This window comes from Lethenteron reissneri, chromosome 19, assembly GCF_015708825.2.
Source record: "Lethenteron reissneri isolate LAM-NWPU_2019-01 chromosome 19, ASM1570882v1, whole genome shotgun sequence".
In the NCBI taxonomy this organism is placed as follows: domain Eukaryota; kingdom Metazoa; phylum Chordata; class Hyperoartia; order Petromyzontiformes; family Petromyzontidae; genus Lethenteron; species Lethenteron reissneri.
In genome coordinates, this window is record NC_083797.1 from 11,554,045 (window position 1) to 11,580,134 (window position 26,090).

The 26,090-nt window shown below is 49.3% G+C and overlaps 2 protein-coding genes across 2 annotated transcripts in view; one reads left to right on the forward strand and one right to left on the reverse strand.

Moving 5' to 3' along the window:
• The window catches only part of LOC133344260 (potassium voltage-gated channel subfamily KQT member 5-like), a 479,339-nt gene that overhangs the window by 61,483 nt on the left and 391,766 nt on the right, over positions 1–26,090 (forward strand). The gene's annotated exons all lie outside the window — the stretch shown is intronic.
• LOC133344256 (cyclic AMP-dependent transcription factor ATF-7-like) lies at positions 2,778–25,501 on the reverse strand. The gene is made up of 13 exons (XM_061554332.1): positions 25,346–25,501; positions 22,350–22,428; positions 21,843–21,939; positions 20,915–21,042; positions 19,442–19,576; positions 14,988–15,157; positions 12,472–12,616; positions 9,012–9,137; positions 8,472–8,606; positions 8,197–8,278; positions 7,173–7,381; positions 6,355–6,463; positions 2,778–5,555 (listed from the first exon to the last, which is right to left on the reverse strand). Exons 2-13 carry the CDS (start codon positions 22,398–22,400, stop codon positions 5,362–5,364), a joined length of 1,581 nt encoding a protein of 526 aa, XP_061410316.1. The 5' UTR covers positions 22,401–22,428; positions 25,346–25,501; the 3' UTR covers positions 2,778–5,361.

Below are 26,090 nucleotides of genomic sequence, written 5' to 3' on the forward strand. Positions count from 1 at the left end.
ACTTCGAGTTGTTGTAACGTTCTGAGCCCCGTGCCCCTACTGGACATCTGTGAAAAAGCTTCATAGTCGGCTTCCTCCAGTGTGAATAAATCCTGATCTGAATAAGAGAGGGGAGTAGAGAGAGAGAGAAGAGTAAGAGAGGACAAGTTGAGAGTAGTAGTCGTAGTAGAGTGAGAGACAGGGAGACCAGCAGTAAGGAAACGTCACGAGCAGTGGAGGTCAGAAAGAATAGCAACTGGGGTGAGGGGCAGGAGCGTGAAAGGGACACCAGCATAGAGGAAGGAACACGAGGAGCGGCGAGGCGGGCCGAGCGAGCGGGAGAAGGGGGCCGTCACACCGTGCTCGGAGGAGGAGGGGCGGCTTCGTCTGCGGCTTCATTTTTGTTTGTAAATTGAATCTTGCTCGACTTTTATCTCTGTTCAAAATGAACACGAATCGTTACGATGAGGTGGTTGAGGGGTTCCTAACGACGGACCAGTACCGCCGCTAGGCCCCGATTAGGGCCCATGGATTGATTACACCGGCTCTCAGTTTCAGGAGATGATCTCAGACTCGTCACAATGTGGCCGTAGCACTTTGATCTATAAAGATTTAGAATCATCCTTGCCGAGTATCAAATGAGAGATACAAAGTGAGTGTTTCATCAAGGTAAAATCTCGACTTAAAGCTTTCGTGACTGCAGGAATTCATATTGTTGGGTCTTTCGGTAAAGTCACGTAGGTAGGTTCAAAGAAAATAACAAAAAACTACGGCGTTTCGATCGCAACACAAGCGGTCGTGATCAGGAAGAAAAAAAAGAACGCTTGTGTTGCGATCGAACGTCGTAGTTTTTTGTAATTTTTTTGTTATTTTTTTTTTACCTGGCTTTACCGAAAGATCCAAGAATATTTCAAGGTGTTTTTGCTTCACGCCTTGATGCCATCGTTGCTATCCGAATGTAATTTATGACAATAGAAAACGGTGGAATTAAAACAATTTTTCTCACTACTTTCTCAATGCTGAGGTTTGGTAACTTCATTGTCATGTTTTTCGTGAATGAGATTGTAAAAATTCGAGCATACATTGCCCACTTTCGAATCCAGGTAAGCCACCCGTGATGAAAGCAGCTACTCAAATGTAGCTCGGCCATCAATGATTGGTAAAAAAGTGAAATTTGATTTTCACTTCATTATAAAAAAAAATTGCTGAATTTGGATAAATTCCAGCTCTTGACAAATAAAAACATTGATTTGAGAACTATAAATACCTGTTTGACTGTACAGTAACCCTTAATATTAGCAGGGGATACACTTTCCCGGTGAATGTAGCGAATATAAAACCTGCGACTATTAATAATTATAATTAAAGTTTGAGTAAAATCGGGTTAGGGTCATAAACACATCTATTACGTTTAAAAAACATTCACAGATACATTAATCAATACGTATATTGTTATAGTATTAATGTGTTATTTAACTATTGCCTTTAATAATGATGAACAGAAACGCATTTAAAAGTGCAAATAAAAAAAGATTATACAATGCATTATCACAACTATATTGTAAGGGAAAGTGCTTGCGTGCAAATAGTGCGGCAGGCAAAGGCAGACCGAGAGGGAGAGCGTCCCGTGGGAAACTTTCACGCTCTCAACATCCACGCCGCTCCCACACCATCACGACTTCTTGTCGGGTCGGAGCGGTGCTACGGCCGCGAATATTTCAAACTCGCCTTTTGCCCGTCCAAGGACAGGTGCATTGCAGTAGATCTGAAACTTGCAAGCGAAAAGCAGAACGCGACGTGATATATTCATCGCATCCATTGTGTGCAATTTGTAAGGGCGCGGTGACACAGACCTATTTCATTTAAGGTTATCATCCCTTGTTCATCATGACCTCCTTTTTACTTTGATGTCTCAACAGCGTTACGGAGATCGCGTGACGTCAGGGTTCTGCCTTTGTCGTGAGGGTTGTAAGTTGAGGAGGGGGGAGGAGGCGCCTCGCCCCCCCCCCCTCCATGTGGAGTGACGTCACCCACTAATTATTATTAATGGAGGGGGGGTGTCCATTTGGAGGACGTCACCTGCTCATGATTATTAACGAGGGGGCTGTTTGATGTGGAGTGACGTCACCTGCTCATGATAATTAACGAGGGTGGGGGTTCTACCTGCGGAATGACGTCACCCGCTCATGATTATTAATGAGGGGGGTCCATGTGGAGGACGTAACCTGTTCATGATTACTAATGAGGGGGGCTGATCGGCGTGGAGTGATGTCACGCGCGGGACACACAGATTCTTGGCTCATTACAGTAGCGAATAGCTCTAATCCAGATGGAGATGTCTGGGTGGGCAGGTGGTGCCCCCTAGTGTGTGCGGATAAGAGGTCATTTGAGATTTCGGAAGCAATTCTGTGGCCTATTTCACTCCTAAAATTATTTGTTTTTACCAGGTAAGGTCCACTTAGCTCTGCAGCTGTTTTTCAAAAGCTACCTGGCCACAAATGACAACTCAACGAAGTGGCTTATCAAGTCGAAATTTGTAGCAGCCAAATGCTCTGAACGCACATTGTTTCTAAATGTGGGGTGAAAAATCGGAGGGCCCGGAGAAAATCCACTCGCAAACTCCAAATATACAACAGGCGTCAGGTTTGGGATCAAACCCACGACCTTCCACATTCCAGGCGAAGCAATTAACATCTCACCACCATTCTCAAACCCGAGGGTGATGCATTGCGCTGCACAAGTACCGATTGGATTCCTCGACTTGCGACGGTTGGCGCAGTCAGGACAACATTGGGGGAGGAGAAAAAAGCAAAAAACAAAATGCTGAAATGCTAAAAACTAAAATGATCCAAAACCACCCAGGAGGACGTGGCCCCTTGCAGCAAGGGCAAGCCTCTATTTAATAAGTTTGTCACAACGAAGGTTAGGACGACAAAACACGCATTGCCAACTTTTGGCAGAGAGATTCCCACAGAGAATAAATGTTAAATGTTGCGAGCAACAGCAGAGAAGAGTGTGTGAAGGTCATCGCACGCACGCACAAGTCCAACAGCAATGATGCTTTCCGATTACAAAAGAACCTGTCCGCATTGCAATTACAAATCTAAACGGCAAGCCACTACCTACCCAGTTTCACTGGAAGATACAACACAGTGCAAGGTAACCTTTCAGACAACATGTAAACCACTCAAAACGCTACTTGCTAATACCATGAACGGCGCTCCGAGGGGGGATTCCCACGTGGGTATGCTCATGTTGATTAAAATAATAATCATGTAATCAATTTCACGCACCTCCTGTGGGTTACTTTTTGTAACTGTGCAACTTTTCAGGCACAGACGATCCTTAAAATGGCATGGGCGTCTGGCAAGGCAGCTCAACTTCGATGTGATGAGAACAAATGGATGGACCGTAAACCAAGACACAGTGCCGCTACTGCTGCTGCCCTTTAATGCGAGTTTGTGTTGCATTTGCGATGCTTAGTCTAGTCAAACGGTGTTCCTGAAGGGCTCGACCCCAAGCCTCGCACGAGGACGGTTTTGTTATCGCTCTGTACATGTTACAAGATTAAAACTCGCATGCCATCAAAACTCGAGACATGGTATTCTTCATAAAGGCCGTCGGCAACGCGTTTAACCGCCTCCGGGTTTTCGGCGAAGTACATTTTAATACTTTTCGTTTCGAGGCATAAAAGCAACCACCTCAAATTCTCATTGGCTGTTCCATTGGCAGTTACACCAACCAGTGAATGTGGCTGACGGGATGCAGGATAATTAGACTTGCTCAGAGCAAAACTGCATTATGACCGAAACGTTTTTGGATCGCTGCTGTAACGTAAAATACATGATTCAAGCCTACAGGTGTCTTGTGGTCTACAGCAATTAACCAACCCAGGGTCTCCCTTAAAAAAATACTTCAGCTCTCAATGCTCTTACCCAGTCATTAATAAAGGTGATCTAGTGGTCATTGCTCTGAACACGGAACCATTGAGCTGTGTTGTTCAACACGCCGTGCCGTAGGGTGGTTCCAATCGACTGCGATCACGGTTGCTGTTCTGCAATTCCCCGCTCGTGCAGTTTGACGAGATGACTTCCAAAACCAAGCAACGGGGTGGTTTGCAGGGCATGAACAAGCACAGCGGGGAGAGAGCTTCAAAAGCAGTGGCTGGGCGGCCGATACCAAAGAGTGAGCGAGCGACGCAAATGCGGCAAACCCGCCGCGCCAAAACTTAAAAGTGCAAATCTGAAATGAGGCACGCGCCAGCGCTGAAGCACACGCAAACGCGTTGCCAAAAAAGTGCAAAAGTTTCGTCGCAAATAAGGCTTAACTGAGAAATCGTGACGGTAATAACAATAATATTAACGTTAACAAAAAAGGACGTGTAAAGGAAACACTTGGGCTTTGCGCTTGGCCCCCGATTACCGCTGCCCTTGCCGCGCTGTGACTGGGAGACCCCCTCAGGGTGCGTTATTGCACGACAGCAACGGCGAGCCAAGGCCGAGCAGGGCAGCGGCAGCCTGGCTCGCAGCTACGGGGACGTCCACCTGCGATCAAAGTAAACAATAAAGCAAGGTTCACATTCCGTTCACGCTAACACTGCAAGATGCGAGTGATTTTTCTGTTCAAAGGTGGCAAGGTCCCTTTCGGAATTGCAAGTTCATTTACATGGTCTTGGAGGAAACCCTCAAAATAGTACTACTGCGTGTCTCATCGCACGTCACGAAAGTCATCTCGACTCTAGGAATGCAAAAACAAGTGCGTATCACGTGCACAAACACAACGATGGGAGTGCATTACACAGGCACACAGACATGATACCCCAGCTCGTCTTCAAATACTCTAGCTCTAAATATAGAATAATCTACATATAAAATACATTTCGAAATGTACAATGCCTTTAAAAAAATGCTAAACCATGTAAACAATCGGTGAAGAATTGTATTCTCTTTCTTTCATATGAAAACAAGCAACTATTATTCATATATTCGACGTGAAAGAGATAAGAGTAAAGAATGGCATCCAGGAGGTTACCCTGTGTATTACTAGAGAGCTAGGTGTGTAGGATATTACGCGGTCATCGCTCGCCATATTAAATTGCCGACCGGTCACTATTCCAGAGGACAGACAGACATAAATGGAAAAGCGGTTATACGACTTCACGAGCCTCCCCTGAATCGCGACGGAAGCGGAGTCGACGCCGACTTGCTTCGTCCCGTTTAAAAATCTGTGCTTCCAACCTCGGCCCAGCAGCTGCTTGGCAGTGCCCGCCGAACCCACGTGGCCCGGAGTCCCAGGCTACCACGCCAGGGTCTCGGACTCGGGCTGAGTCAGGCCCGGGGGCTTGTCAGCCTCACGTGGGCCTGGTCCCCGCTCAACGAGCCGTCAACTAGAGCCGGAGACGGCCTGGCCTCCGCCGCCCGGCACGCTCAGCGCGGAGACGTCCACCGTGAACAGGCGGTTGTCCGGCGCCGGGTCGTTCCCCTCCGCGGTCTCCGTCGGCGGCACGGACGATTTGTTTGACGAGGCCGCAGCCGCCGCAGCCGCCGCCGTGCTCTCCTGGGACTCCATGATCGCACCTGCCCACCAGGAAAGGCGATTGTCATGATGGTGGTGGTGGTGGTGAAACAAATGAGGATCTGGCATCATTTGTATGACTGGGGCACAGCGCATGGCAATGTGTGTATGTTGAACTACTTTCGCATCGTGCGTAGAGAATCGTGCTATTCGGAGGTGCGGGGGAAAGACGACAAACTAAACACGAAAATCGGTTCAATCACAAACGACCAAATTAGTCCATGGGCCAGACACCTTGGTCTCAAAACTTTCATTGTACGAATAGCGTATTGAGACCTCTCTTGATACTCCACTAGGTTAACTCAGCATTAAATTAGTATCTGGTGTGCTGTGTGAACATCAGCACTGGGGGGAGATAAGTGCGAGCGTGTGTGGTGCCGGCCACACCAACTCCTCGTTGGTGAGGCAATGCCTAACCAGCGCAGGTACCTGGTTAGACAGAATGAGGGTACCCCTATGGGCTCCCCCTTGTCACCAGTGATAGCCAACATGTTTATGGAAAAGTTTGAATCAGACGCCATCCAGACATCCAACCTGCGTCCTTCCCTGTGGAAGAGGTATATGGATGACACTTTCGTCATTTGGCCTCCCAGCATTGAACCACTTCTTGGACCACATCAATTCCAGACACCCATCCATCAGATTCACCATGGAAGTGGAGAAAGATGGTAAGCTACCATTCTTAGATATTCTGTTTGAGAGGAGACCTGACGGATCCCTGGGACAATTTTAATTTTTTACCTACGTGACTTTACCGAAAAAACCCAAGAATATGATCGTGTCTTAGATTTGTCCACTCACCCAAGAAGGCCTGCGCCTCTTTCTGCAACGCCGTCACGGGACAGTCCTTGTGTGCGAGCAGCAGCTGCTTGAGGTGGGCGAGTTCGCCCCTGAGCTCCGTCACTTCCTTCTGCCAACGCCGAGCGACAGAGAAACGTGTCAGCAGTGATGCGACGAATCCGCGTCCTCACAAGATGATTTGCCCCCGTCGACCCAGTGGCTCCCGTCCAATCCCAGATCAATTTCAAGATCACGTTCGCCGTCTTCAAGAACCTCCATGGACTCACCCCTGCCTACCTCTCCCCTATCATCTCACTCCACTTTTCCCCCCCACCCACTCCATGCACTCTCCTACATCTCCCTTGTCGCTCTACTCCTCATTCGTGTGCCCGTCCATCGACCAGTCGAGTGCTCTGTCACAGTGCTGTGGGTCGGGCGAAGCTGCCAGAATTTGTCTGAAATTTCGCTACGTTCAGTTTCACGGGGTAGGGGGAGTGTTCCATCCTTTTTGGTGCGTTGGGCTACAGAGGGTGCTACACTCAATTTGATGGGAGGAGATTTAGGAATACATTTTTGAGGGTGTCTTTTTTTTGTTGTGTCTGTGCACAATGGGATTCATGCCACATGGGAAAATATGTAACCATGTTATATTTCTTGTATTAAAAAAGGGCCATAAAAGGAAAAAATGTAACGCCAAAAAAACGACGCAACGAACGAAGCAAAGTGCCGAATAACCGAGGATAGTTTTGTTTCTTTTTATCGGAAAAAAAAGAAGGGAGCCATGGGAGGTATGGGCAGCTCCTGGGCCCGTAGAGTCCTCCACGTCCCTCGTGTGGCACCTGCAACTCCACGTTGGTGTGAGCCAGGTCCTCCGCACGCCGCTCCAGGTCCATGACCCACAGCTTGCGCTTCTGGCGGCAGCGAGAGGCGGCGGCGCGGTTGCGCTCGAGGAAGCGTCTGCGCCGCTCCTCGGGGTCCGTGATGGCGCTGCGTCGCCTGCGACCCCCTCCGGCCGCCGCCGGGCTCGTGCTTTTACTCAGCTCCACGCCTGAGGGGGGAGGGGGAAGGAGGGGCAGGGTGGGGATGAGCCAAGGGGGGCAGGGTGGGGATGAGCCAAGGAGGGCAGAGGCAGCAGCAAGGCTGTGAGACGCGTCATCGCTGACGCGGCAGGAGGCGCCAAGATGGTCAGGGTAAGGGACTTATTAGCTCACTACTAACGTGTCGATGACCCTTAAAATCTTTACTCAAGCGACACACGGAATCCTCCCAGCTCCCCCCCCCCCACCAAGTGATTTCATCAATTGTTACGACTTGGGGTCGATATTTAACAATCTTCGTTGTCACATTTGTACTGTGTTGTTGTACTGTCTGCATTTCATTGTCTCATTTGTTCCATGAACCTAAGTGTAACATTCGAAATACATTTGCATAAATTGTAAAGAAATTCTTCTTACACGTATGATTCAACATAGGTCAAGTGTCTGCTGTAAGAATCACCCCTCTTAACCAACACGGTGTGTGGAGAGGCCTTCATCCCAGCACTGGATACAAATCGGGTTGTAGAAGTATAATTGTAGATCGACAGGTATTAAACAAATTATCTGACGATAACAGTGGTGCAGAGATACAAATAACAAAAAGACAAAAATCAACACGTTTGTCAATCGCACCGTGGCCTTAATAAAAGGCGACGTTTCGGGCAATGACCCTTCACAGGACATAGAGAGGCCAGAGAGGTTAGAGAGTGATTGGTATGTGTATATAAGAAATTGTGGATAAGTTGAAACCCATACAATTTTTGGCAGCTACAGAATATCTCCTGCACCCCGCCCCCCCTCCATACAGCGTGGAACGATAAAGCACCTGGGCCACTCCCTCCACCACAGCCACTGCTGCTGCTGCCCGGCGTGGAGACCGGAGGTGACGGCTGGGGCTCAGACAAGGCCTGCGGGACACACACACACACACACAGCCGGGACGGACAGCTCCATGAAAAACAATACAGATTTATGACACTCAATGCAGCCTCGATGAGGTTCATCACAGCTTTACGAGTCTCCATATAGGGATGCGGGGGGGGGGCATGCATGCATTTGTGAGGAACTGGGATGATGACAGAGGAGGGAGCTGGACGCCACCTGTGGTTGTGGGATGTGCAGGCTAAGCAGGGGCAGATGGGAATCCTGCTGGGCTATCACCATCTCCACGGCCTGCGATAGAACCTCCACCCCTCCGTTCTGGGGCGACACCTCCGTCAACATGGCCTTTAGCCTCTGCGTGTTACACAGAGAAACACGCGTGAGCTCCGTATCGCTAAGAAGCAGAGGTCGCAAACGGGTTTTGATTCCTTACCCGTACCCGTACCCGGAACCCGTACCCGGCCGGGTACGGGTTCCCGTTCCATATCTGTACCCGTACTCTACTCGAAATGAGTGACAAACGGTTACTCACCAGTGACTCACGGCCTACCCGTACCCGTACCCGGCCGCACCAGGGTCGCAAACGGCTACCTGTACCCGGCCGGGTACGGCTACCCGTACCCGGCCGGGTACGGGTAGCCGGGTATCGGGTAGGGTACGGGTATTGGGTACCCGGTTGCGACCTCTGCTAAGAAGTGAACAGTACGAGGCACACATTGCTGCCTCCCCCACCCCACACTCCCCCCACCCCCAACGCACCGTGGTGACTCCGTGCTGCTGATGAGAACCAGGCGGGGTGGTGAGGGCAGCCTGGGTCGAGGGTGGAGCGAGGCTGCCCAGAGGAGGCCCAGGGATACCCGGCACGTTTGACACCACGGCAGGGATCTGCAGCACAAACGCCCCGCACGAGGAGGTTTCAGCACCGTTGCTACGCTCACCGCGGCGAACACCGCTCTTTTGTGGAACCTTCGGCATTGCACGCGGCACCCCGAGTCGTGACGCTGCAAATGGATGGCAGGGCTCGGCAGAGGTCGCAAACGGGTTTTGATTCCTTACCCGTACCCGTACCCGGCTGCATCAGGGTCGCAAACGGGTACCCGTACCCGGACGGGTACGGGTAGGGTACGGGTATCGGGTACCCGATTGCGACCTCTGGGATGAAGCCATGTTGCAGGCGCGGGTGGGTTGATTCTAGGAATTTGAATTGTGAGAAGAGACAAGACGTTGGGAAATGAGTGACAAACAGTTACTCACCAGTGACTCACGGCCTACCCGTACCCGGCCGCACCAGGGTCGCAAACGGGTACCCGTACCCGGCCGGGTACGGGTAGCCGGGTATCGGGTAAGGTACGGGTATCCGGTACCCGGTTGCGACCTCTGGGGCTCGGTAACTATGGGAGCTGAGAATCTACTGGGAATGCCGCCATACCTACTGGCAATGCCTCTAACTCTCTATGGAGCCCTAGAGAGTAGGGTACTTGGCCGGCTCTTTCACGCTGGCCAGACGTCTTGCGAGTGGCTACACTTTACCCCATCACACGTGACCTGCTGATTGGCCAACATTTTTACACTGTGACCATCAGCAGCTTTCGACTCACAGCGTGGCATGGTTACAAATGGCTCACTATGGAATTATCCATGAACTGTGTTATGAGCAGTTTTGTTTGTATCAGCAATTGGACCTCATGGCGGGACCCCGGGGTCCCGAATAAACGGAAGTCAAAATCGTTATTAATTAATTAATTTATTTTTGCTGACTCCGTCCCACCGAGCACATAAACGCCGCGACCCACCTGGCGCGGATCATTCTGTTGTCGTGTCGTCCAAGCGCAGCGATGACGTATGCGCAGAAGAAACAAAACTTTTAAACTTTGATGAGCGCATCGTGTAGAGCTTGTCGAGAGGAATAGATCGCCGTATCGTTCGCCTTCAACAGACATGAAATGACGTCGCAACGCAGTTTATCCGAGAGCCGGGGGCTTATGGAACTCCAGGGTCCCGCCATGAGGTTCATTTAGTTATAATTGTACTGATGGTATTTGTGTTTGTTAGGGATGTGGGTTGTGTATTATTGTCTCACCTACCTACCTACCTACACCTGGTATCATCAATTAAAGACATCTCACTGTCCCCAGATTATTTACTCGTCAGTTTTAATGTAGTTTCTTTGTTCACCAAAGTACCTGTGCCCGATACCATTGCAATCATTGAAGACCTGGTCCAACAAGGATTGAATGCTGATGTACCGACACTGAGGAGACACTGCCTCACCAACACATACTTCACTTGGAATGGAACATTCTACAAACAAATGGAAGGCACCCCAATGGGTTCTCCCTTATCTCTGGTTCTAGGCAATATTTTCATATAAAAATTTGAGACGGACGACATCGAGGCATCCACTCTAAGTCCGTCCTTGTGGAAGAGGTACGTAGATGACACGTTTGTCGTCTGGCCACATGGCTGACCGGCTCTAAACCAATTCCTCAACCACATCAATTCCATACACCCAGCCATCAAATTCACCATGGAGGTAGAAAAGGATGGCATGCTACCTTTCTTGGATGTCCTAATCAAAAAGAGACTAGATTGCTCAATGAGCCATTCTATCTACAAAAAAGGAACCCATACTGACGCTTAGCTAAAACCTGATTCCCACCACCATCCATCCCAGAAGAATTCGCTCATCAAAACGCTACACCATAGAGCTCAATGTATCTCCGACCATGAACACCTAACCAGTGAACTCAAACACGTACACCAAGCTCTCAAGGCGAATGGATATTCTGACCACACAATCTGCAAAGCCATCACCCCAACTGTGAGGAAGGAGCCATCTGAGGATCCAATAAAAACCATCACCCTGCCACACATAGCAGGGGTAACCAAAAAGATTTCCAAAATCATGAACAAACACAAGATCCAGGTCCGATTTAACACATTGTACATAAAATTCGTGATCTGATCCCATCTGTGAAGGACAAGATTCCTGACATGCAATATCCCGGCGTCTACAAACTAAGCTGTATCTGCGACAGCAGTTACATTGGGGAAAATAAGCAACATGTCTCGGACCGTGTCCGTGAACATAAGGCAGATTTGAAACATTATAGGACCAATACTTCTGCCGTGGCTGATCATTATTTTAATGCGGCTGGCTCACACGAAATTGATTTCTCCTGGCTATCAACAAAGATTTGTTCATGAAGCCATTCATATATACAGACAGAGACAATTTCTACCGAGAGGAAGGTTATAGACTGAGCACTCGTTGAAAAGATGTCATCAACCACTTTGGGTCATGACTTGATTTGTGTTTTCTTGTCAACCTCCACCGTCAGCAGTGTGGGTGTGTGGAGCCAGGTACAATGCTTTGATTGGTGTAGACCTACTGCCAGTGTTTGAGCCCTCTCCTACATTAACATTAACCTTGATAAGCAGCTTGCCCTCAGAGGCCAACCTCCCTGTTCCTGATGACGACCGCTTGTGTTGCGATCGAAACGTCGTGATATTTTTATTCACTTTATTTTCATTATTTTATTGTTATTATTTTTTTCTATCTACGTGCCTTTACCGAAAGAACTATAGAATATTAATTCCTGCAGTCACGAAAGTTTGAAGTAAAATTTAAGTCAAAATGTATATATGAGACCTTTTTGCCAGTATCCAAAATGATGGGAAAAAATAAAATAAGGCTTTACCATATCTGGCAATAAAAAAAGGTGTTAAGATGTTCAAAGTTCAAATAGAAAACCTATTTCAAGGCATCAAGTCTGCATTAGCCACACATACTTGTGGCAAAACATACAAACAAACATCCTCTGATAATTATATGTGCCATTGTCTTTGAAACTGATGATGGCTTTGTCTCACCAGTGTCAGACCAGAGACCGCCACAAGGTGAACAGTGCAAAGGCAATGCCAGTATCAAGTTACGATTAGCTTTCGTTGAGCAGTTAAAGCTACGTGACCTTTCGCCAGTATCAAGACAGTGGTGTTCGTATCTAATTGGTAGTTTGAACGTCATAACACCCGTTTTGTTGCCAGAAAGGGTTCAAGCCTATTCTCATATATGTTTTTTTCATCACGTCAACGGAGTTGTCTGTCCGCAATGAAGCCGTGTGTGAGTGAATAGAAAACACGGAGAAAGAGGCTGCCAGGCCACATTCTGCTGCCTGCGCCGCTTGCATCTCGGTGTCGTGACGGTGCCGTTGGGCACCTGGATGGTGACGGGCTGCTGCTCGGGGTAGGCGGCGGCGGGCACGGGGAGCGTGGGGCTGGTGGCCGCGCTGGCCGGAAGAGACACCGACACCGCCTGGCCGTTGGACAGCTGCAGGATGACGGGCAGGGAACCCGGGATGGGCCTGTCAGGGGACGACGCGCGTACGTTCGGATGAACGCAGCACAGACACACAGAACATGAACCCAAACCTCTGGGGAAACTTCCTCGCCGAGAGCCAAATAGGACAGTCGAATCAGAAGATGACCAGGAAACACATGGCAACAGTACAATTAAAGCAGGCTGGAAACAAATAAACGTTTGCAAAACACACAAAGGTGTGCAGTATTGCATGGACGAAAGCTTTTGTCGTTATCTGGATAGTCAGATCAAAATAACTGAATGTTGTAATTTAGACCACCGATTCAAGAGAGTTAAGATAGTGTGGCATTCAGTGATGAGCGCATTCAGTGACTGAATATGCTGAAATTATAAACGCAGTGTTGCCAGGCAAAGTATATTCTCTTCTAGTATCTGATTAGTGTGGCCAAGATTCTTATACATTTTGCTTGTGGGCCATTTGCTGGTTTTGGGCCCTTGGACATGTACTTAGCAACTGTGAAAAAGCAACTTATATGTATGTATGTTGAACTTATTTCATACCATACGTAGCCAACCGCGCTAATCAGAGGTGTTGGCGAGATTGGTGTGGCATGGGTCTCATGTGACGCGGGTTTCTCGTGACGTGGCGCTTACACGATGCATCTCTCGCAGAATGCCGTGCGTAATTCGCGCCATGTGTGTGTGTCTCGCGCCATGTGTGTGTGACTCGCGCCATGTGTGTGTGACTCGCGCCATGTGTGTGTGTCTTGCGCCATGTGTGTGTGTTTCGCGCCATGTGTGTGTGTCTCGCGCCATGTGTGTGTGTCTCACGCCATGTGTGTGTGTCTCGCGCCATGTGTGTGTGTGTCTCGCGCCATGTGTGTGTGTCTCGCGCCATGTGTGTGTGTCTCGCGCCATGTGTGTGTGTGTCTCGCGCCATGTGCGTGTGTCTCGCGCCATGTGTGTGTGTCTCGCGCCATGTGTGTGTGTCTCGCGCCATGTGTGTGTGTGTCTCGCGCCATGTGTGTGTGTCTCGTGCCATGTGTGTGTGTCTCGCGCCATCTGCGTGTGTCTCGCGCCATGTGTGTGTGTCTCGTGCTATGTGTGTGTGTCTCGCGCTATGTGTGTGTGTCTCGCGCCATGTGTGTGTGTCTCGCGCCATCTGCGTGTGTCTCGCGCCATGTGTGTGTGTCTCGTGCTATGTGTGTGTGTCTCGCGCTATGTGTGTGTGTCTCGCGCCATGTGTATGTGTCTCGTGCTATGTGTGTGTGTCTCGCGCCATGTGCGTGTGTCTCGCGCCATGTGTGTGTCTCGCGCCATGTGTGTGTGTCTCACGCCATGTGTGTGTGTCTCGCGCCATGTGTGTGTGTGTCTCGCGCCATGTGTGTGTGTCTCACGCCATGTGTGTGTGTCTCGCGCCATGTGTGTGTGTGTCTCGCGCCATGTGTGTGTGTGTCTCGCGCCATGTGTGTGTGTGTCTCGTGCCATGTGTGTGTGTCTCGCGCCATGTGCGTGTGTGACTCGCGCCATGTGTGTGTGTGTCTCGTGCCATGTGTGTGTGTCTCGCGCCATGTGCGTGTGTCTCGCGCCATGTGTGTGTGTCTCGCGCGGCATGTGTGTGTGTCTCACGCCATGTGTGTGTGTCTCGCGCCATGTGTGTGTGTCTCGCGCCATGTGCGTGTGTCTCGCGCCATGTGTGTGTGTCTCGCGCCATGTGTGTGTGTCTCACGCCATGTGTGTGTGTCTCGCGCCATGTGTGTGTGTGTCTCGCGCCATGTGTGTGTGTCTCGCGCCATGTGCGTGTGTCTCGCGCCATGTGAGTGTGTCTCGCGCCATGTGTGTGTGTCTCACGCCATGTGTGTGTGTCTCGCGCCATGTGCGTGTGTCTCGCGCCATGTGTGTGTGTCTCGCGCCATGTGTGTGTGTCTCGCGCCATGTGTGTGTGTGTCTCGTGCCATGTGTGTGTGTCTCGCGCCATGTGTGTGTGTCTCGCGCCATGTGTGTGTGTCTCGCGCCATGTGTGTGTGTCTCGCGCCATGTGTGTGTGTCTCGCGCCATGTGTGTGTGTCTCGCGCCATGTGTGTGTGTCTCGCGCCATGTGTGTGTGTCTCGCGCCATGTGTGTGTGACTCGCGCCATGTGTGTGTGTCTCGCGCCATGTGTGTGTGTCTCTCGCGCCATGTGTGTGTGTCTCGCGCCATGTGTGTGTGTCTCACGCCATGTGTGTGTGTCTCGCGCCATGTGTGTGTGTCTCGCGCCATGTGTGTGTGTCTCGCGCCATGTGTGTGTGTCTCGCGCCATGTGTGTGTGTCTCGCGCCATGTGTGTGTGTCTCGCGCCATGTGTGTGTGTCTCGCGCCATGTGTGTGTGTCTCTCGTGCCATGTGTGTGTGTCTCGTATGACAACGGTTCTTACGCAACATGCTGCTGGTGGGCAGAGGGAGCCTGGATGATAACGGAGGGCGAATTTGGCGAAGGCATCGTCTGCTGGATCACCATGCTGGGGCTGCGCGTGGGGCTCGGCAGCAGCAGGGAGGATGGGCGCAGGGGCAGCGCCACCTCGGAGACCACAGGGAACGCAGCCTCCTGCGTTGTGTGGGGGGCGCGCAACGCGTTATTCGCGTCCGTGTGCACGCACGGTCATTCACCCGTCACATTCACATGAGCACATTTATGTGCGTTAACGTAACAGGTGTAGAGTAGTGAAATACACGGTGCGCACAGTCGACCGAGGGCAACTGAGGGCAAACAGGCGCGCGTGAAGTTTGCGCGGACAAATCGCCAATTTTAAGGGGCGAAGCAGCTGCACACAAGGTCAACCGGTTGTGCACGTTGAGACCGGAGGTGTTGCCAGGCAGACGGGAGATGAGGGTTGATTGATGGGCCGACAGGCACCAGCCTGGCGAGAGCTTAAAGAGACGCACGAGAGGTCTCGGATAATTAGCAGAGGCATATAAGGGCGTGTGCGTGAGCGGAGCGGGGAGTTGTTGCCGGGGACCAATTGTGAAGACATCTCGCCGCTGCCGCTCCAGCCAAACGGGACCTCAAGCCTCGCGCCGTCGCCGGGCGGGTGTTGGCTGATCCCCCGCCCAGGACAGACGGGTGAGCGGGTCTGAGGGAGCGTAGGTGAGGGCAGCGGTGGAGATGTAGAGTCGCAGTGTGTGAAGATGCTGTGTGCGGAGACGCTGTGTGTGGAGACGCTGTGTGTGGAGACGCTGTGTGTGGAGACGCTGTGTGTGGAGACGCTGTGTGTGGAGACGCTGTGTGGGGAGACGCTGTGTGTGGAGACGCTGTGTGGGGAGACGCTGTGTGTGAGACGCTGTGTGCGGAGACGATGTGTGTGGGGAGACGCTGTGTGGGGAGACGCTGTGTGTGAGACGCTGTGTGTGAGACGCTGTGTGTGGGGAGACGCTGTGTGGGGAGACGCTGTGTGGGGAGACGCTGTGTGGGGAGACGCTGTGTGTGTGAGACGTTGTGTGTGGAGACGCTGTGTGTGGAGACGCTGTGTGTGGAGACGCTGTGTGGGGAGATGCTGTGTGTGGAGTCGCTGTGTGTGGAGACGCTGTGTGGGGAGACGCTGTGTGTGGAGACGCTGTGTGTGGAGACGCTGTGTGGGGAGACGCTGCGTGTGAGACGCTGTGTGGGGAGACGCTGTGTGGGGAGACGCTGTGTGTGAGACGCTGTGTGTGGGGAGACGCTGTGTGTGAGACGTTGTGTGTGGAGACGCTGTGTGGGGAGACGCTGAGTGTGGAGACGCTGTGTGGGGAGACGCTGTGTGCGGAGACGCTGTGTGCGGAGACGCTGTGTGGGGAGACGCTTTGTGTGGAGACGCTGAGTGTGGTGACGCTGTGTGTGGAGACGCTGTGTGTGGAGACGCTGTGTGTAGAGACGCTGTGTGTGGAGTCGCTGTGTGTGAGACGCTGTGTGCGGAGACGCTGTGTGAGGAGACGTTGTGTGTGGAGACACTGTGTGTGGAGACGCTGTGTGGGGAGACGCTGTGTGGGGAGACGCTGTGTGTGGAGACGCTGTGTGTGAGACGCTGTGTGCGGAGACGCTGTGTGCGGAGACGCTGTGTGCGGAGACGCTGTGTGGGGAGACGCTGTATGGGGTTACGCTGTGTGCGGAGACGCTGTGTGCGGAGTCGCTGAGAGCAGAGCTGCTGAGTGCAGGATAAGCGAGGTGAAAGGTAGATAAGAGTGGGGAGAAGTTACCGCATAGATAGTTATAGGAGTGCCTACAATTGGTGCAAGAATAGGTGAATAAAGTGTAAGCAGGTGACTTGTTACCACGTGTTGGTGTGAGTAATTGTTGAAGACACTACACAGGTAGAAGCTGAACATAGGGCACAGCTTATATCAGCGCAGTTCTCTTACGAGGAATGCATCCTTTCGTTACATTTGTGGGGTGAAGGCGATGGGCAACCTCTGATACAAGCACACAATGGATGATGACGTCACCCTGCTGCTGCTCTATATAAGAACGGGAGACACAGCAGAGCCTCACCATTCTGGCGAATTGCCCGATGATGCTGGATGCAATTAACAGCGAAACGTCGTACTCAAATTGTAAATGTTGTGGTTTCACGCTTCAACACACCGGTGGGCTAAAGCAGTGAACTATTTGTCTTTTGTCAACGTGACACTTTTTTACTGATTGACCGTGTCGGGTGGTGGAGGGTTACGACACATTTATAAATAACGCGATCTAAACCCAAAAACGTTGATTATGAATAATATTGGTCGCGAAAGCCTACGTGTTAAACACAATGGATATTAGCACACCTGGCCTTCATGGGTATGCTTGTGTAGCGACATTGCGAATGTCACTGTGTGGTGCCGGCCCTAGAGAGGCACGGCATGCGATGTACTAATAATAATATAATAATAATGTAATTTATAACGAGCGCAAATTTGCGGACGTAACGGCCGCAACTCAGAGGCGCGAAAGCCAAGCTCTATGAAGTTTTTTTAGGTTGCCAGTGGAGGTCCGGACTAGGACGGAGTTGCAATAGTCGAGACCCAACTATGCAACATGCCAACGTGTTGGCAATTTCAGTGGAGATGAGAGGACGTAGGTGTCTGAGAGCCTTCAGGTGAAAGTTACATGAACTGATGATATGATTGGTTTGACGGTCGAAGGATAAAGTTGAATCTAGGATGACACCGAGGTAGCTGAAGTGATCGGTGAACCTGATGCTGTGACTGACATCGCGGCCATCACATATGTAGCGACATCGTGAGTGTCGCTGAGTAATGCCGGCTCTAGCGAGGCACGGCGTGCGATGCATTGTCATCGCGGACACCCCGTACATGTGGGTGTAGTACCAGCCCTAGAGGGGGCTCGGTGAGCGCTGGGATAGCGCTCAGTGGCACCACGCGTGGTGTGCAGTGCTGACCCCTACAGGAGGGAGTGTGAGAGTGTCAGCCAGGGGATGAGGTTAGCCGAGACCATGGCACTCTGGTTGACCCTGGAAGTCACGTGAGAAGTAAAATCTACACAGGGGCCCCAGGTGGGGGCTAGGGGGTCGTCACGTGTCAGGGTGAGATCCTACGGGAAGGGTCGAGAAACAGCATGAGGTTTCCCGAAGGTGGTCGTGGCCAAGGGCGGGGCTAGCCACGACCCGGGAGCATATAAACCGGGGTCCGCACAGGGACCGGGGTTCAGCGTTGCTGTTGTCATCTGAAGATCTACGATCTACGTCCAAGAAGAAGTCATCAACACGTGGGCGAGGACCGAAGCCAGGGTCCTGTCCGTTGTAGCTACTCCCAGTAACTAGCGTAGTTGGCCTGGTGGTGCACCACCACAGGTTATCTAGTAAAGGGGCAGTAACCCCTTTGTGGTAATGTGTTGGTATTAATAAATGTGTTGTCTCCAAAGAGTATGTCCGCGACTCAGTTGAATCCACTACACTTGCATTACATTCTAGGAAGCTTGTACAGCCCTTTGTAAATCCACATTGAATGTCTGCGATTGGAGTCGTTTGACCACTCTTCACCACGCTAGCCAGCGTGGGTCGGTGAGAGAGGAGTACCCAAGACTGATATCGCTCACAACTAATGATAGCCATAGTCAGGAATCAAACTCAGCTCACCGACTTCCATGCAATAACAATAAGCACAACATGCTCCTACAATGGTCGTGATGCTTGGTAGCGCTGGATGTCTTGACCTCACCAGTATTCTTATATTCTATTTATGTATTTGTATTTTGAGCTATTTAGCTCTTTTTCAGAAGCGACTTGGCCACAAATGACAGGTCAACAAAGTGGCTTATCACATGAACCTTATGTGATAACACAGGGTCCTATAAGCCCCCGGCTCCCGCATAAACTGCGTTGTGACGTAATTTTATGTCTGTTGAAGGCGAACGATATGGCAATATATTCCTCTCGATGAGCTCTACACGATGCGCTAATCAAAGTTTAAAAGTTTTGTTTCTTCTTGCGCATTCATCCTCGCTGCTGCGCTTGGACGACATGATAACAGAATGATCCGCGCCAGGTGGGTCGCGGCGTTTATGTGCGCGGTGGGACGGAGTCGCCAAAAAATTATTAATTAATTACGATTTTGACTTCCGTTTATTCGGGACCCCGGCGTTCCGCCATAAGGTTCATATGCAAATTTATAGCAGCAACATACTCTGAATGCCTGTTGATTCAAAATGTGGAGCGAAAAACCGGAGGACCTGGAGAAAGATCCACGCGACCGCGGGGAGAACATGCAAACTCCAGATATACAGGCGTCAGGGTCGGGATCGAACCCACGAACTCCTACATTTCAGGCGAGGGAGTTAACATCTCGCCACCGTGGCGCCCCATACTTCCTCCTGCCGTGCAAGTGCCGCCACCCCACCCTCCCCCACCACATTCACCTTCTTGTTGCTGCTGCCGGCGCTGGGCTCAGGCTGGGTGGAGGAGGTGCAGGGCTGCGAGGTTTCCATAGCCACGTGCTCCCCATCCTTGCTGCTCGCCTCGGCCAGGCTGGGGGCAGGCAGCCCCAGCACGAGCTGCGCAGACCGGCTCGAGGAATTACTACAAACTACTTTTAAAATGCATATTTTATTTTACCAGGTAAGGCCCACTGAGCTACGTAGCTCTTTTTCAGAAGTGACCTGGCCACAAATTACAGCGCCACGAAGTGGCTTATCACCATGTGGAAATGTACAGCAGCCAGATACTCTAAATTCATGTTTTTAAATGTGGAGGGAAAAATAAAAAAAGATTACGACAACGACAAGAATGAAGAGGCAACCCAAAAAACGATGAGCTCTCATTGTCGTAGATATACGTACATACCTGAGCCCTGCGGCATGGGCTGTCCGACAAGATCATCAGCATCGTCAACCTACTGCTGAATGAAGAACTCCCCAAGCCGTCGGCATGACAAACGTTTAAAGCCTCATTAACAATTAAACAAAAGGTATTGAATGGGGTGGCGGGCCCTATACCCCTTCTTCCCTGACCTTTCGTGTGGTTCCGTTGCACCGGAATGTATTACCGTGGATTCTCTATACCCCGCCACTGGAATCTTTCGGCGTGTTTTACCGGGCTCGCGTTTTGTTGTAATAAAAACGTATATAAAAAAAACGTTAAAAAAATATTTAAATCCAAGTCTATAGCAACATTTTTGACCGTAGCTTTAACGCTTTTTTTTCTCATTTAAGGAGCTTCATACGCGCAGTCAGCCTAGGACACACAGTCTGGGTCCACGTCTGCAAGAGCCAATGTCGACTTGCGTCTTCCCTTCCAACTAGTCACGATGGAAATCTTTTTTTTTTATGAAAACATTCACAAAATTGTATTAGATTCATTGACGTTGCACGAATACATTTATAATATACGGATAAGAGAATTCGCCAAAGTTATTCACAGTGACGATAGACAATGTTTCTCGGAAATTGGATTTAAGAAATAAAGGCATATATATAGGTGGAGAAAGTATTAGTCATCTCAGATGTGCTGATGACATTGTTACTGTAACAACCAATGGAAAAATGAAATATAGCACAGGAAATGTCAGAAGAACTGAATAAAGTTGGCTGCAAAGTGGGGCTCAAATATGAGCGAAACAAAACTTGTGCATAAGTTCACTAAACAACTGAAGATATCAGTTGGAGAAACGACTGGAAGTAGCCTATAGGCTCCCATATAAAGTACCCTGGTGACAGTACACAGGTGATGAATGCTTATTGACAATGTGTTTTATGAGCAATGTTGACTTTGTGAACATTGAACGACAGAGTCTGAGCATGGCAATGGCGATGAAATTATTCTAAAGGTGGTGGTTGACAGCGGTAACTGATTATGATGGAGGCAACAAAATCAGAGGGGTATAAACACCCCACCTTTTTGTCCTCTTCCTCTTGAGCCTTCTTAAACTCATGCTCCAGCTTATCAAAGGGGCTTGCGAGCTCATGGAAAAGGCCGACTTCTTCACAGTTCTTCAAGAATCGAGTCGGGGTCGGAGTCTGGTCTGCACGGGAGACAAGGAAGATGGGAGCACTCTTGTGTACTTGGTGAAAATGAAAAGGAACACACTAATGTGTCTGAAGAAGAAAGTTTTCAATCAGCGCGTGCTGCCAGCTCTGACATACGGATCAGAAACATGGAACGACAAATAAAATGAGACAAAAGCTCAAAAGCCAACAAAGCATGGACAAAATTCACGCTTGGAATGACACAGACAGAAAAAGTAACGAGTGGATGAGGGAACAAACACAAATCAAAAGCATAACGACAGTTCAGAAAGTAAAAAGGCTTGGGCAGGAAGCACCGTGAGATGGGATGATGGCCAACGAACCAGGCTGATGATGGAATTTCGGCCAAAGGAGAGAACGCATCCAAGAGGATGACCATCGTAGATAAGGGGTGATGAGATCAGTTCATGTGCAGGAGTGAAATGGTAGCACTGGACTGTGCGCGACGGCGACAGCGTGAAGAGGCCTTCATGCAGCTGTATATAGTAGAGCAGTGTGTTCATTGCAAGGCCCGTGGGCCACTGGCGGCCTCTGGTGGCCTTTAGCGTGGACCCTGACGTGCAGCCCCCGACAATATACAAATGTGAAAACACCCCATCATGCTGTCAAAACCAATGGTTTCAAATGTGTGGCGGCCCTCCCACTGAAGTCTTATTGGTGACAGAGAACACCCCCTGAAAATTTGTAAAAGGACACTGTTGTAGACACTTTTTAGGTAAACAAGCGAAATGATAATCATCGTGAGGATCACAGAAATAAAACTGCTGACGGCGCTGCTCGGAGAACAGCGACTCACCAGCAACGACGAGGGCGTCACTCTTGGGTGGCCCAAACTTGAGAGTCATCTCATGCTTGTGTTTGTGCACGGACAGATGGTCTTCGTTAGTGAAGCTCTGCAGAGAAAAACAACAACAACAAAGTGTGAGCCTCATTTTTTGTGTACACATATATGTACGAGGTAAGTGCACATCATCAAACACACGTTGGGCAAGAGATCATTTTCACCGGTGGGCCCTGAGCCACTGGTGGAAGGTCCGTATGGAAGGGGGTCTGCCTCTCCATTGGAAACTGCAAAATTGGCTTGCCAATCAAATTGAACCTGTCTCAAAAGATGGTGCTCACTTTTTTTCTAAATTTGCCCCCGCAACGAGGAACTTGATTTATTTAAGAAGCCAATGGCAAATGAGTCGTACATAAAACACTGAGAATTGTAACGATACAGCAAGGCAGTGAGTGCTGGAGTGCTGTTAATGGACATGGAGGTACCCTGTTCCGTAGTGAGATGAGGTGAGTCATGTGTTACCTGCCCACAGCCTGGCACGTTGCACACAAATGGCTTGTCATCTTCACTCATTTTTACCCCTGCACTTTTACCCTGACACCTGAAAAAAATACAAACCATATGAAGACAATGGCAAATCAAGAAAACACCACACAATAAGAAATACAATGTTGAATTTTCCTTGAAAAAACAATCATCCAAAAATCAACGGTAATGTTAACCAGCTGTAACTAAAATTTAATTGCCACTTGTTTTTGGCAAGGAAAGCCTCGTTGAGTTGGAAAAAAAATTCCGGGTGGGTCTTTGCCAACTTTTCGCAGTAGGTGGCGATGTTGCCATGTGCGTAATCCCAAGAGTGAGGATGTTTTTCCCTCCGATTCATTCTTAAAGTGTGTTTTGCGTGTACAAGAATGCGACAGTATCCAGGGACAACACATACACCATATGAAGGGGACAACAAAAGTCTGCACAGATGTGTCCATGAACCCAATCGTTGTACTGCTATTTTCTCATCACCTCATAGCAAGTGGAGGGTATTCTTCTTGTTGGTGGTCCACAAGTGAATTATTCGAGCTAAAATGAAAGTGTTGTAATGAATAAGGTTTTAATATCATGATTTATAATCGCTACATATATGGTAGTTCAACAAGGAGAACAATACCTCTGGGTATTTTTTTCAGTTTGTAAATCTGCAGCATTCACCAAACCCTTGTTTTCGAAGAGTTGTTTGAAGTTAAGTTCATTTTGTTTCACCAGGTGAGTGCACAAGAGACCTGGATAGTCTAATTTTGCAAGTGATCTGGGGCATTCATCTGCCAGTAGAGGGTGATTACTGATTTGCATAGTGATTGTGAAAACAAAGATGAATTACAGGCGTGCACTACTACTACCCTTGAATCAAAACAAAATGCACTGCAGTCATGTTTGCTCAAAACAAGTTGTCTAGTACCACTGTGGCCAGATACACACAAAAGAAGTGACATTTTTCTTAGCTTCCAATTTAAATCAGCACAATGGAAAAATAAGTGGATTATGCAACGAGCCACTGCTGCAAATGTGGTAATTTAGAAAGACCACCCAATAATCTATCTTTTGAAAAGGAGACCTGTGGTCTCAAAGGGCTCTTGCCTGGTTACATTTTTTTAAAAATACTAGCGAAGCTATCATATGATAATAAAATATACAAACACACACTCCATAGAGACAATGCATATGACTGGCCTTGCACCTGATTGAATTCCACTCAATATGCTAATATTGGGACATTCGTCCCAGAATTACCACAAAATAGCATGATGCTTCACAACCCAGTTGAGAGTCTGCACTGGAGAAAGATACGGCAAATGAGGTCCATACAATTACCCACCACCACCACGCGGTTAATATTCTGCACTGGTCCAATTCTAGACCAGACAACAATCATGCAATACGAGCTAATACACAGCAATTGGACATTGGAGTAATGAGAGGGCCGAGATTGGGTTCCAGATCTCTGTCAAAATTGAGATAGAAACTAAACTAAAACATTTTTTTAAGCTAAACTATTTTTTTTATTTTACCAGATAAGGCCCACTGAGCTAAAGACGGTCACTGCATCGCATGCTTTCAGATGCGCTTCTGCGGCCGTCTGGAACGCTCTTCCTTCCGATATTAGGAAGCCACAGCCGAAATACACTTTTCAATCTAGATTGAAAACTAATTGCTCTGGAATTGCTTTTTGTGTTTAGTTTGTTGCCCTTCCCCCACACCTTCCATTGGCATGGCTGGCTTATGCACAGTATGAAAGAAGTTCAACATACATTCATACATATAGCTCTTTTTCAGAAGCAATCTGACCACAAATGACAGCTCAACGAAATTGCTTATCATGTGGAAATTTATAGCAGCCAAATGCTCTAAATGCATGCTTCTAAATGTAGATGAACAAACCGGAGGATCCGCAGAAAATTTCAAGCGAACACGGGAGAACATGCAATCTCCAAATATACAGGTGCCAGAGTCGGGATGGAACCCACGACCTCCTGTATACCAGGGGTGGTAGTTAACATCTCGCCACTGTGTTAATGTTCAGTCAGGATAGAGGTCAGCATCTAGGCTCGTGTTTGGTTCAGGCTCTGATTCAAAGTTAGATTTATGGTTTAGTTTGTTTGTGAACAGAGTCCAGTCAAATATCTGGTTCAATATTATGACTCTCTGCAAGGGCAGGGTTGAGGTCAGTTCGGGGTCAATGTAAGCGGCCAGTTGCAAAGACATTTTAAGTATACTCAACTAATTTGAGTAATTGAAATCAGGACAATGGGAAAACAATCTCATGGTGTTTTCTGTATCCAGCCACTGGTCTGGGTCAATTATGGGCCAGAGACCGAATCAGAAATAATCTGGGTCATGATTAGCTCGATGTCAGAATCTGGACCAGAACATGGGTTGGAGTCAGATCTTGGGTAAGTTTATATACCACAGTCATATCAAAGTTTAAATATCGGAGTGATTTCAAAGTTTACATGTCTGAGTCAATTTCAGGTGAGGGTCACAATCTGGGCCATGCCTGCTTTGCGGGTCAGGTTCAATGCAGAACCTTATTCACACGGGGCAGCTTCAAGTATTCAGTCCATAATTCTTGGACAGAACGTGAGCCATGCCTGGGTGCGGGTCACGCTCAATTAATAACCGTGGTCCGATCTGGACCGAGGTGGTCAGTATCAGGGTCACACGCAGGGTCGAGAGACCCCAACCACGCCAATGATTTGGGAATGGCCCCCTCACAGCCCGTAGGAGGAGGAGGGGTGGTCTCGAGGAGTAACGGTGCCGGGGTGAACCCTCGTCGCCTGCGGCAGACTCGCTCTGGAGCCTCGGACACATGAACAGAGACACCGAGCACCAGCCAAAAGCAGCAGCAGCGGCACAATGAATGAAGCAGCAGCAGCAGTGATGATGATGATGATACACGAGCTCTGAATGGGTCGCAGCGCACTAACAATGGGGGCCCCGTGGCCTGAGCGCTGTTAGGCGTCACTCACCGCGGAGAAGCGGGGAGCACGGGCCGAGGCTACATAGAGGATCTCACGCCGGCGACGACATTGAGAGACGTTCTCCACCCCCGCGCCCCCCTTAGATTTCGCTCGCTCGCTCTCTCAAACGCACACTGACACTCACCTACACACACACATCTAACACACACACGAAATACACCGCCTCGCACGCGGGTGACGTCATGACGCAAGTTGCGCGGTGACGTCACGACGCAAAATTTGCGTCGTGACGTCACCGCGTCAAAACAAAACGTGATGTGATGACGTAATGGCGCCGTAGCGTGCGTCATTGCGCTGAGGAGCGTCGCCCGTCTGGACGCGAACGTCATCGCGTAACGATTGGGCGCGAGACGACGCCGATACGTGATGACGTCACTCATTGCAAACCGTGCCTGGGGACTATGCGTCGTGATGTCATCACGTCGCTGCATCTCCGAACCTCATTATGCACGAGATAAGCAAATCATGTTGGTGAAAAATAAAAACTAAAAATAAATAAATGGTGATTTAAAGCGTTCGTGACTGCAGGGATTCATCCTCTTGGTTCTTTCTTTTGTTGTGGCCGAAACGTCGTGAGAATTTTATTTTATTATGTTTTATTTGTATTATTTTATTATTTCCCTTCTACGTGACTTTACCGAAAGAACCAAGAAGATAAATAAATGGATATATTATTTAATTAATATTTATTACTTTTTTTTTCACTTACGTGACTTTACCGAAAGAACCAGAG

Excerpts from the sequence above, each read along its gene's own strand:
- LOC133344256 (XM_061554332.1), bottom strand. The coding sequence starts at position 22,400 with ATGAGTGAAGATGACAAGCCATTTGTGTGCAACGTGCCAGGCTGTGGG. Across the intron at positions 12,617-14,987 it reads GCCCACCAGCAGCATGTTGC|GCCCATCCCGGGTTCCCTGC; the intron begins GTAAGAACCGTT and ends GTCCCCTGACAG. Across the intron at positions 8,607-9,011 it reads AGCAGCACGGAGTCACCACG|AGGCTAAAGGCCATGTTGAC; the intron begins GTGCGTTGGGGG and ends TGTAACACGCAG.